This window comes from Heloderma suspectum, chromosome 1, assembly GCF_057233095.1.
Source record: "Heloderma suspectum isolate Gila_16-S chromosome 1, 16-S_ref, whole genome shotgun sequence".
NCBI lineage: Eukaryota > Metazoa > Chordata > Lepidosauria > Squamata > Helodermatidae > Heloderma > Heloderma suspectum.
The window spans coordinates 373,211,215-373,224,652 of NC_139458.1; the positions used below are offsets into that span (position 1 = coordinate 373,211,215).

At 42.6% G+C, this 13,438-nt stretch overlaps 1 protein-coding gene across 3 annotated transcripts in view; it reads right to left on the bottom strand.

The window, feature by feature from the left end:
- Positions 1-6,707: 6,707 nt before the first annotated feature.
- Positions 6,708-13,438, bottom strand: part of SMYD3 (SET and MYND domain containing 3) — a 551,565-nt gene continuing 544,834 nt past the window's right edge. For 2 of the 3 annotated variants that reach the window (XM_084828282.1, XM_084828281.1), the window contains one exon: positions 6,708-12,120. In XM_084828282.1, coding sequence (XP_084684408.1) covers positions 12,019-12,120 — 102 coding nt within the window. In that variant the 3' untranslated portion in view covers positions 6,708-12,018. The remainder of the gene's footprint in view (positions 12,121-13,438) is intronic. The other variant, XM_084828283.1, reaches the window with a different exon arrangement.

Below are 13,438 nucleotides of genomic sequence, written 5' to 3' on the forward strand. Positions count from 1 at the left end.
TGACAGGTAAAAAGGCACAGGTGTCTAGAATGGTATATATGTTGCTTCAGCAAGTTCAGCTGCATGGCCTACTATTATTTAGTGAGCCTTGACAGGTAGTCTAATCAGATCTCCAGCCAGTCACTGTAGGTGCGGGTTAAAAGACTTCCAGCTAATGCAAGCTTTCAAGGGCCTCACAACAGGTTCTGAAACAAAACCCAAATGTAGGGATGAAAATGATGGGTGAAGAATCCCAGTTTCTTCCCAACCCAGCATAAAGAAGGGTGTTGCTTTTAGCTGGGGAAGCACGTTTTGCCATCTGGTTGATTGCTCCAGGTATATATACAGCAGGATGTGTGGGCCTCTCACAATAAGAAATGAAAGTAGCTTTTAAGAAGTTGTCCTATAGAAGTTGCAAAAGACTGAAGTCCTGTGGGGAGGGGCAGTTATCATCCAGCTCATTTTCCTTGCCTGCCACTTCACAGCCAGTTAGCAATGTATTAATAACTTTTACATCTCAAATTTGGGATGCACATAGTAAAAGACTGGGCACTGCCCTCCTTGCAGGGGTCTCTAATGAGTCATCTATTTTTCCTAGAGGCACTTATTAAAAACAAAATATGCAGCTGTACCCATGGAGTCTAGGAGTAGTGATACTGGAGTGTTGCCCAAGTGTGCTGGAGTTCTGTGAATTAATAGTGACAGAGACCTAGTCAGGATAAACACACCGGACATCAGTTTATTTCTACAGCTTCCCACAACAAAGGGTATTGGCTCTATAGATAACCCTCAGTTCAAGCCAGAGACCTCTATGAGAAAATTAAAGCAAACAATAGCAATTGAAAAAGGAGAGAAGAGGAAGAGACCACACCACCCATAATTATTTGTTTCCCTTCACACGGCTTTTTACAGGGGCTATGCATATTGCACAGAAGTAGTGACAGTCACCTCCACATCCTCTCTTCACACTTTGTGTGCAAGATCCAAATAGACATATATTTATTACATTTCTGTACCACCCAATAACCAAAGCTCTCAGAGAGGCAGGATGCTTGCATCTCCATGGACTTCACACATCCCTTCATGATGAATATGGACCAATTCCACCTCCAGGTCTTGGACAGGAGGTGTAGATGATGTAGGAGTGACACAGGTAATCATGGTCACTTCTTCTGTATACAGTGCAATGAATCTGTCCTAAACTCAGATTCCAAACCATTAATTTCTCTCTAAAGTTCATCTTTATCCTAGGGAAAAATAAACAATTATCTTAGGCCATGAGCAGACCAGGTTGTTAGATTTATACATTTTGTGAGTTTTTAACAGAAACCATGAAGCACAGAGACCCAAACTACCATTTTATCAATTTCTCTAAGTCAAATGGTTTATAATAGCCTTCAATATATTCAAAAACTGAATACTGCTGTTATACAAATCTATGGTGCAACCACACATAGAATATTGTGTACAGTTCTGGTCACCACACCTAAAAAAAGATATTGTAGAGCTGGAAAACGTGCAGAAAAGGGCACCTGAAATAATTAAAGGAGTTGAGCAACTCCCCTATGAGGAAAGTCACAGCAGCTGGAATTGTCTAGCTTCAAAAAAAGGAGGGTAAAGGGGGACGTGGCAGAGGTGTACAAAATTATGCATGGTGTAGAGAATGTGGATAGGGAGACTTTTTTCTCCCTCTCTCATAATGCTAGAACCCGGGGTCATCCCATGAAGCTGATTGGTGGGAAATTCAGGACAGATAAAAGGAAACATTTCTTCACACAGCACATAGTCAACTATGGAATTTGCTACCACAAGACGTAGTGAGGGCCATCAATTTGGATAGCTGTAAAAGGGGGTTCGAGAAATTCCTGGAGGAGAAGGCTATCAATGGCTACAAATCCTGATGGCTATGTGCTACCTCCAGTATCAGAGGCAGTATGCCTATGCACACCAATTGATAGGGAACATGCGCAGGAGGGTGCTCTTGCACTCGTATCCTGCTTGTGGGTTCCTGGTTGAACAGAACAGAACCAGTGTGGTGTAGTGGTGAGAGTGTTGGACTGGGAGCTGGGAGATCTGGGATCTAGTCCCCACTCGGCCACGGAAGCTCACTGGGTGACTTTGGGCCAGTCACAGACTCTCAGCCCAAAGAATGGGGAGAAGAGGAGGAGGATAATGTAAGCCGCCTTGGGTTCCTTGCAGGAGGAAAAAAGGTGGGATATAAATGCAATAAATAAACAAAAAAATAGAATGCTGGACTAGATGGACCCTTGGTCTGATCCAGCATGGTTCTTCTTATGTTTTTATGTTCTAACAAAGATCTTATAAGGACCTGCATAAGATGAAAGCGGCCAACGCAAACAGAATAATCTCATATATATACAAAATCTTCAGTAGAATAACCCAACAGGAGACAACGGTTCAACAATGTTTGCGTGCAATCAAAGAAACTACATACAAGGTTATGAATAAATGGTACTCTATCCAAGTGCATATTATTTAACCAAGGTAAGCGTTCCTGAACGCACCAAGCATTCTAGGAGCTGTTCGTGTATGGTGGCCATGTGTGCACATGCAATCCTTCTAGGAAGCAACTGTTGGCAAGATCCAGGAAATTATATGCCATACACTACCTATGGGCTCCACTAAATACTTCAGATCAGAGGCTAGTCCTTTCTTGACTCACATGAAATTGATCATAAGCTTGCTAGTGGAAGCTAAATTATCTGTGACCCAGAACTGGAACTCTCCAATGGCCCCAATAATTTTGAAATGCACCCATAAGGTATATAGGATATGGTGCCATGTAAAAAATTAACTGAGCCAATCCAAGCACCACAAGATCTAGAAAACCATAGTGCAGTGGTAGAGTACTTGCCTCACACACAGAAGGCCTCAGGTTCAATCCCCGATATATCCAGGTATGTCTAGGAAAGAATCCTGCCTGAAAACTGGGAAAGCTGCTGCCAGTCAGTGTTGACAATACTGGGCTAACTGGAGCAAGGGCCTGACGCAGCATAAGGCAGCTTCCTATGTTCCTAAAACAATAATAGCTACAAAACAATAATAACTTTGATATATAGGTCCCATTTCTAGCATACATGGACCTAAATAAAAATTAGTGGCTGGTCCAGAACCATATTGATTAGTATGTATACCACACAAGAGTAAAGGGAAAAGAATGAGAAAGAGCCAGAAAATAAGGGAATTTACACTCATGCAGAACGTAGACTTGTCATTAGCTATTCAGTTATGGGGGAGGGGGCAGCAATGTGAGCAGGGAATTCCATTCATTTGTCCAACATGAACAAGGGCATCATATAATATTATATACTGTAATGAACTATCAATGTATGGAAGATCAGATTGCATATACTGCTATTTATATTGGATGTAACTCTCATAAACTTCAATAAAAATATTTTTTTAGAGATGGTCTCTACTCATAAGAGGATATCAGAGTGCTGAAAACTTTTGCTGCACTTACTGGGACAAATGTCTTCCTTTTTGTTTAGGTTTTGGTTACTGGCACATGAATACTTTAGGGCATCTGGAAAAGCCTCTTTTGAGGTGTGAATGAACATCATTACACACACACACACGTTCTCTCTCTCTCTCTCTCTCCACATAAAGGTCACTTGGTCTCTTGAGGGCTACAGTGAATTTGTAAGCATCTCTAGTGATGTGGAGCTGTGTGCATTCTAATTACTGAGGCTAAAGTCTTAATTTTCTTTTGAGAATGAATCTCTAAGGTCCTTATTAAAGCCTATGATCCCTCTAAAGAATGATGGGAACAGAGTTGCAATACCCATGTTTATTGCAAACCCAAGGTAAATAACCACTTCTGACTACTGGTAAAGAGACACCAGTAGGCAAATATTAAGACTGTGACATGATTTCATGGGCCTGGGCCTGTCTCACAAAATCTGGGGACATTTAAAAGTGTGCTCAGCTCTCACTAAAATCAACTGGAAGTGTAAAATCCATCTCAAGTGTAGAGATACCTACTTGAGTCCTTTGGGACCAGACTGAACTTAACTGTGATTAACTTTTACCTGGTTTGCACCTCGTGTAACAATAACCCATTGGTTAAACAACCCATGGGGTGTCATGCATGAGTGGGAGAGAGCAAGGGTGGCTGCCACTTCCACTTCTACTCTACGACCCATGATCAGCTTGTTCATAGGTTATGTGGCATGATATCTGAACCCAGACCACTGGGTTGTTTCAGGGCTAAACAACCCAGCACTTAGTCCATGCTTTGTTGTTTAGGGGATAAACAACTCAACAGTTAACTCAGGAACCCAGTGGTCCAGGTTCAGATGTCATGCTCCAAAACCTACAAACAAGCCAATCATGGGCTGTGGAATAAAAGAGGAAGTGGCAGGCACGCTGCAGGCAGTGCACCTGCTCTCTCCTGCTTGTTCCCAACAGCCCATGGTTTGTGTAAACCTTTGTCTGGATTGCACCTAGGATGCTTGAAAATTCTGTTTGATCTGCATTTGGAACCAAACCAACATGATTTGCACCTCCCAAACAAATGCGCAGATAAGAATGTAGCTATCCTTCTGATTTTGCATTTCTCTAAATTTTGCAACGTACTTTTCTACTTTAAAATGTATCAAAATGCATATAAACTGCTTATGAAATTGTATGTAAGATCCCAGCCCCTGCAGGTGACTGCGGAAATGGGACATAACAGACTTATGAATGAACACCTGAAAACTGACATGGACCAAAATTAGACTGATTTGACCATGCCTAGTTGCATCCAGATACTGCAACTCATACTGGGCAGAATAAGTCACAGACAACAATGAAGTTATGTTGCCTATAGCATCCTGGAGGCATTCTTATATATTAGACAAAATGAGTTCACACACCAATCAATCAGATATAATAGTGGGATCTGAAGTAGCCTGTGTATGCCTGCAAAGTGCTTCTGTGTGTGTACACAGCAACTGGTTTTCCCCTCTGGCAATATCCCTTATGGCTCATTGGGCTACATTGGAGGGTGGGGGGCTTTTGGAGGAGGGGTGCAAGCCCAAACCAACTGACATTCACTGAAGAGCAGATATGCCCCTGAACCTTCTGGGATCTACTGCCCTGAATGATTTGAGCTGCAGTACAATGTCTGAGGACCTGGGTTGGCCCTTGCTCTGTTTTAAGAAGAAATAAAGATGCAGCAGCCACTGAATCGGTGAATCTGATTCTACGTTATGAGTACAGATGACCCACCTGTGTACCCAAGGAGGAAGCACCGTACTTTGGCAGAGGAAACAACATAAATTATACCAGATGACAAAGTCAGAAAATCTTGTTAGATGGTGTTATTGCTGACAAGCAATAGCAAAACCTTGGGTTCATGTTCTAGGCAGCCGCTCTCCAATCTTCCAACAAATCAGTTCTTCTGACTTTTTACTCCCTTGGCTGCCACTGATATCTGTCTGTGATGAATTTAAAGGAAACTGTCAGATCAAATGCAACTGAAAACGTAGCTTTTGTAAAACCTCTGTGTAAGCAGGAAAATAGAGTCACCTTCTGTGTAAGGAGGAGAAAAGAGTTGCCGTTACCATATATTACAGAAGTTGTGGTTCTATTTTGAGTAATGGAGAAATTATACTGAACTGAAAGTAACATCTGGAAGGTCACTCTTTCCGCATCCCCACTGTGTTGTATGTTCCCAGCATCTGGCATTGAGAGCTATACTGCTTCTAATCATAAAGAGTCCATGTAGTTATCATAGGAACGTAAGAAGAGCCATGCTGGATAAGACCAAAGGTCCATCTAGTCCAGCATTCTATTCTCACAGTGGCCAACCAGCTGCCTGGGGGAAATCCACAAGTAGGACACGAGTCCAATAGCACCCTGCCGCCCATGTTCCCCAGCAACTGCTGTACATAGGCATACTGCTTCTGATCCTGGAGGTAGCATATAGCCATCAGAACTAGTAGCCATTGATAGCCTTCTCCTCCATGAATGTGTCTAATCCCCTTTTAAAGCTATACAAATTGGCTACAGTGTAGCCATCACTACATCCTGTGGCAGCAAATTCCATTGTTTAACTATGCATAGTTAAACCAATAGACCAATCTACCATGAATGTGTACATATCTATATATATATCAGGTACAATAGATACATATATGGCATGAGAGTCCTACCACCCTTGCCATGTGGTTCAAAATCCTGTCTTACCAGGAGCACTCTTAGGGGTCAAGGAAGTTCAGGTTGGCAGGGGTGCTGTTCAACCAGGAGCTGAGAAAGACAGATGTTGTTTCAGCAAGGGTTAGGCTCCAGCTGTGCAGCTTTATAGGTGATCTTGCAGCCCCCCCCCCACTTCCTGGCCTGTCATCAGGGCCCTGATCCAGAGTACACTTCCTCTTAATGAGTAGGGCTCAGGGATATTTTGATGCACTGCCAAGTGGGCACGGCACCTCCCTCCAGACACACTGCTGCCTCTGTGCTGGGGGTGAACCTCATGGATCTGGAACAGGAGGATGAACCAATCAGGATGCTTCAGCTCCTCCAACCATGCAGCCTCAAGAAGGGTGATTGACATCTCTCAATGCCCCTTGAGCCCTGTAAACACTAGGGCCAGCAGTAGGTTCTTCCTCTAAGGTCTCATCCAGGCCTGGCCTGGCCTGTGAAGATGGTGGTGGGACACATCACATAATAGACCCAGTGTTTCCTCCTAAGCATGCATGGATGGAAGAAGTGCACAGGTATCACACCAGGCTGATGTGGAGTGGAAGGCATGCCGCCTATATCTCCATCCAACCCACTCCCTTTACTCAGTCAAAGAATGCAATCTCATATCACACATTCCTTGACCAAACTGGGTGTAGGGGACAGCTGGATGGGAATATTAGAGGCACACACAAGCTTCTTGTGTGTGCCTCCAACCAAGTGTACATCACATAGGAGGGGGAACCAGGCTCTGTTGTCCTAGCTCTGTTGTCCTACTCCACCTGGCTCTATGCTAGGCAAATACAGGGATGAATCCAAATAGTGAAGTGAATTAAGCAGAAAAATGGTCAAGCACAAAGGTTTTATTTCAGGAAGGGAACAGGCTAAGGCAGGAGTGGTCAAGATATAGGCAATAGTTGTACTGCTCTTGCTATATTTGAACACATCTCCCACAGCCATCAATCTTGTATGGATGCCCATTTAGATATATGGACTGTTATATTTAAAAATCACATCCATAAATCTGTTCCATAAAACCCCACTGGGATGTCAAAGAACTTAGCGTTGGCAGGATTTTGAATACATAGAAAGAGATGCATACAATTTGTACATACATTGTATCAGGGATGAAGGGCACAAGTGTGCACGAAATTGTATTTTTTCCATTTAAAGAGCATTTAAAGAGTGGCCACAACCTGAGCACTTCCCCTTTTTATGTATCTTAAAGGGAAAAGCAACAATTTACATCTCTAATACATTCTGCACACATTTGCACTCAGGTATCACGCCCTTGACACAAGTTAAAATACCTCATAAACAGGAGTCTTTGCCTCTCCTTGAACTGATGAATTGTTATTACGTTTTTGAGCAATCCTTTATTTAAATCTCACTGAGCTGTCAAGCTCTGGCTGTTTTTGTTTTTCCAGCATAGCCCATAATGGGTGAAAAGAACAACAAAAACGATGCCCCTGCTGTCTTTGCTGCTCCACATCTCTACAGCACTTACCCTCCAGAAATTAAATTGTCCAGCAAATAACTCTCAAACAAAAATAAATGTCTGTTTCATTTATTTCTCCTGCTGAGAGAAACACAAAGAATGAAATAAACTGTAATCAATTAAAAGCAATACAAAAGATGTGAGGTTTGGACAACCTCCATGTGGGAAATAAGCTTACAGCCAGGGAGTGCCAGTGCATAGTTCAGCCTGTGTTTGTGCAAGCTTTCCCTCATTAGATCTAGTGGTTTAGCCATTGGCCCCAAGGTAACAAAGAACGATGCACCACTAATTCATATGGGCTGTGTCCAATGCTCTATCCGACAACTGAATGCGACCTTGCACAAGCGGAAGGAAGTTTCACGTAACATGTCTTTCCCTTCTCCTCACCCCTGTAGCCCCCTGAACTTCCTGAAGATTGGTGGCTCGTGCAAAGTCTCCACCTGACTGTGGGCAATTCCCCCCTCCTACTGCAGCCCCCTAAGTCACAGTCCAGAATGTTCAGTAGGGAGGCTACTGGGGACGTTCTTTGGGAGGTACAGGAGGTTTCAGGGGGAAGAAAGGGAATAGGAATATCCATTGTGCAAGCTGCCTTGCACTCACACCTTAGATTTCACTATTACTGAGAATGCACAGAAAATCTAGTATCTTGCCCACTAGATAATCTGGCTCATAGATCAAGGGGGCTGGATTCGAATTTCACCATAGTTGTGGATTAATTCATCTACTCTCCTTTCTCTAAGGCTTAACTCCCTATCTGTCATAGTGACCTGTTTTGAAACATTTTAATGAGAACACACAAGACTGCTAAGGCATGTGATTCAGATTTATTCATCAAAGACATTTCTAGCCCATGCTAGAACCTTTTAGATAGTGTAGTGTAGTGTGTTGTTGTTGTTTTTAAAGGAAGAATTACCATTCCACTTGTGCTGGTGTAATGAGTAGTATTACTGGTATTAATGGTCTGGTATGGCGTGGGCTAGTCCTTGAAGTCACGAAGAGTCGGAAGTGACTGACCGAATAAACAACAACAAATGGCCATTCTGCAGAGTCTCCAGAAATTAATATCCCAAGGTCTTATGTGAGCACCTTACACACGTAGGCAACTCCCCTATGAGGGAAGTTTAAAACAGCTGGGAGTGTTTAGCTTGGAAAAAAGGAGAGCAAAGGGAGACATGGTATGTAAAGAATTATGCATGGTGTGGAGAATGTGGACAGGGAGACATTTATCTCCCACTCTCATAATACTAGAACCCAGCTTATCCCATGAAGGTGATTGGTGGGAGATTCAGGACAGATACACGGAAGGACTTCTTCACACAGCACATAAACTATGGAATTTGCTACCACAAGATGTAGTTATGGCCACCAATTTGGATGGCTTTAAAGGGGAATTAGACAAATTCATGAAGGATAAAGCTATGGCTACTAGTCCTGATGGCTATGTGCTACCTTCAGTATCCGAGGCAGTATGCTTATGTACACCAGTTGCTGGGGAACATCGGTGGGAGGGTGCTGCTGCACTCGTGTCCTGCTTGTGTGTTCCCAGTCGACAGCTGGTTAGTCACTAGTGCACAGAATGCTGGACTGCATGGACATTTGGTCTGGTCCAGCATGGCTCTTCTTATGTCCTTAGGGTATTAGATCTCTGAAGCTTCAAGGACATATGTGCTCATATATCAGCAATTCTCAATGCAAGCCTCTCACAAAGAGGGCCCAGCAATAGGGAAGTGGGGAAAATGCATGAAGTACAGCTTACATTTGGGATATTTAGATGGCAATTTTCTGGGTTTATCCTTTCAGCAGGGCATCATCTCCAATAGGCAGACAGCAGCAGCAGTAAATGGTAGACAAGCTGTCCTTTAACACCTTGCAATAGCACAGCAGCACAAAGCAGATTCAGAATTTCCTGAAATTCACAATACAGTTGCAGTAATTCCACTAACCTGCCCACTAGGTAGAATGTTAAGGTGCAATCGTATGCATGTTTAGCTAGAAAAAAGTTCTACAAGTTCTAGCGTTGCCCAGCCAGCCATGCTGGCTGGGAAATGCTGGGAGTTGTAGGATTTTTTTCCTCTCTAAACAAGCATAGGATTGTGCCTTAATTGTGTGAATGTAATTAAAGTGTACGTCAAACACCGTGTGTGTGTGTATGCACCTGTGGGAAGAGAAGAGGGATCGTGGGGACAGGGAAGGGGACATGGAGCTTCCCCCTCCCCCGATGCAAATAGCAGCTTGGGCAAGATTTCTGTAGGTACCGTGGTGGGAAAAGGGTTAAACTCCCTTCCCCTTTCCCTGTGCTCTCAATCTTGCTGTGGTTCTCCCTGCAGCTCCAGTCTTCAGTTAAAAGTGCACTTTAATTGGATTCATGCAATTGATGTGCATTGTGTCTAGTTTGGCCCTAAATGCCTGTGTTTGGCCATTCTTCTATGTAATTCTTTTCGTAACATCATTTTTATTTTTTGTGTAAATCAAGCAGTGATTATTCCCCCTGGATCACTGTACTCCTCGGGTGTCTGACATGACTCAGCCTTTGGCTGCAGACGTGGCTATGCAGCCAGAATGGCTCTGCAGTGCAAATGTGTCTATTGTTAGGCTCTGGTATCTCCCAGGCACGAGCATGATGCTTCATTTGCTGTAACTTGCTGAAACACCTTGAGAGGAGATTACTCTCTAGCATTGGCATTCATGAGCTGCGGCTGTAAACTGTGCCCAGAGAAGCTGACTCAAGATTAATGAAGTGGCAGCCATGGACATGGAGACAGCAGTAAATTGTCCAGCTGGGGTGGGTGGGGGGAGAGACATCTTAAGGGAGGTTTTGAAGCCACTTAAACGGTTTCTATTTAAATTTCTCCTATTAATGTTTGGCTTGGTTAACATCCATTGAAGGGTTAAAAATAAAGAGCAACAGCATTGCCCCAAATATCTCACTGAGCAGGAAGCCCTCACTTTTCCAGAAATGACTGTGAGGAACCCAGTAAGTCAGGGCAATGGTCCATCCAAGGGTGCTGCCAGGTGCTTTTCGGGGTGGCTTTCCTCCTGGCTGCACTGCTTGCCACACTAATCACCCCCCCCCCCAGGCACACCATGTGAAACCGGGGTTCCACAGAAAAGTCTGGGAAACACTGGTCTACACTGACTGGCAGTGGCTCTCAAGGGTTTCAGACAGAAATCTTCCCCAATGCTAAGGCCCTTCTTTCAGTGGGTAGGAGCTGAAGTGATCTCTTAACATGGCACTTTCTCTGCGTATTCTAAAAGACTTTTCTGAGAAGGGGCCAAATGGGGGAGTGGGGGAGATGAGAGTACGTAACACTGTTACTGTACGAAGCAAGCAAGTTACTCTCTATTACTAGCTTCATAATGTAATTTCTAGTATCAGTGCAGATTGTTGGGTATCTCAGATTCAGTTTCTGGTGTGTGCAGTCCCAGTTTCAATACCTATATTGTGCAGCTTATGGTAGGAGAAATAGGAAGAAGCTCTGTCTAACACTCTGGAGAGTCAAAGCTAGACTTCCCATTGGTCTGAAATGGAATAAGACAGTTCCTTGTTTTCTAGACATTTCATAGTTACAAAAGGAGATATGAACGCACGTAAACAATTGCTTTGCATATGGTAAGAACTGGCCATCAATGTTCCAGAAGTAGTGGACATGAAATCACACTCTTGGGCAACTTGGTGTTCGAATGATTAAGTAGATTAATAGTGCAATCCTATGCATGTTACTTGGAAGTAAGTCCACTCTGTTCAATGAGGCTTTCTCATGGGTAATATGCTAATTTCATGATTAGCCAACTAACAGTAGCCATTCTAGGCAAAGGACCATTCCATGTCTGGAAAAGACAAAATGTGGGACAGAAGGAAGCAATGCAACGTAGGAGAAAAAGTAGTGGAAATTGAGTACAAATATTTCCAATGCTTAAAGGTATTTGGCTCTATTATTTAAATGTATCCCATCTAATAACATAGCTCAAGGCATAGAGAGGGTACCTAAAAAACTATGATCAACAAATAATATTATTTACACAAAATAGCATTTTCTATGCTTTTAATTAGTAAGTTAATTTTACTTCAGCAGGAATTGTTCAGGTTTCTACTTAGCAGGCAACAGATTTCTGCTGAAATTATCAACTGGTGAGAACTTCACTTGGAGAATTAGCAGAAGTAATAGCATAGAATTTATACAAGAAAACAAAACAAAACAAGACTGGGACTTTCTCCTAGCTGTACTGAGATCAATGGAATCTGGCCTACACGTATGGAGATTTTACTGCCACATGGGCAGTCTAGGAAGACATTTGCTTTCTCCTGTGTCTTCTCTCTATTTTCCTTCTGTAGATCAGTGGCTTGCAGATGTTCCTTATTCAAATGGCAGGCCAGCTTCACAGTCTTCCTTAAGCATCATCAAGTCTTGTACTAGGCTGTGCTCTGTCCCATGGGTCACTTTCATAATATCATAAGCCTGAAGTAAAGAGGAAAACAAAGACAGGCAATTCATCATTCTTTATAGTATGCCTCTCAACTGCTCTGGCTGGAATGATCTTTTTTTCTTTTCTTTTTCTTTCTCTCTTTTGCCCATTTGTAACATCTTGTGTAATTTCAGCTTGCATCTTGATATATCCCACCATTTGGAAAAGGCAGAAGCCTTTATTTATTTGTTTGTTTGCTTGCTTGCTTGTTTGAAGTAGTTTTATGCTGCTCCTCAGCCAAAAAGGCTCCCAGAGTGGCTTACATATAATCAGTTAAACAAGATAGTCCCAGCCTGCAGGGTTACAATCTAAAAAGACACAACACACAAGGAAAAAGGAATCTATGTAGTTCAGACTTCACATAAGTGAAATCTCTTTTAGGCTTTATAAATGGTGTGGGATGGTTAGGATGGTGGGTGTAAATAAGTGTTTCAGATATATAATTTTTGGAGGCTGTCTCTAATTTGTGAATTATCATGTCTTTGAACATTATTACCTGGAATGTTAGGGGGCTAGACAGTCTTAATAAGAGAAAACAAGTGCTTTCCAAACCCAAGAAGTTAAAAACAGATGTTGCTTTCTTACAAGAAACTCACCTTTTGGTGGAAGATAAGGACAGACTTTGCGAAGATTGGGTAGGGGAAGTTTATGTTAGTGGTAACTCCAGGAAAGCTAAAGGTGTGGCTATGCTAATAAATAAAAAGGCACCAATATCAATCAGTGTTACAATATCCAGTTCAGATGGGTGCTTCTTTATTTTAGTGATCAAATTTACAAACATGATAATTTCCATGGTGAATGTATGTGGTGGCTTCTTTCTGGTTGGCAGTTATTTCTACATATATTTCCCTAGTATAATGTAGTTTTGTGCGCACTTTGTTCTAATATGCCTATTTGTGTGAGTACATCTTCCTAATGTGTGAATATCTGTCCACATTTCTCCCTGTTTTTTGCCCTTTTGTGCACATTTTTGATGTGCGAACTGGAATGGAAACTTTGGGAAAGTGCAAATATTGTGGTATCATTGCATTTCGGTTCATGCGTAGGTTCGGGTAGTGCGAATTTGGTAAGTTCGTATTAAAATGTGAATTTCTCACCCATCTCTACACTCTACTCATAAGTCAGAACAAAATTGCAACCTCCATTTACCTTCATTATAAACTGCAGGAATAGGGTTCCAATAAACCAGTCTTCTCCAACCTGGTGCCATCCAGATGTTTTGGACTGCAACTCCCATCAGCCCCAGGTCAGGGTCAGGCCAATGGTCAGGAATGCATAGAGTTGTAGTCCAAAACATCTGCAGGGCACCAG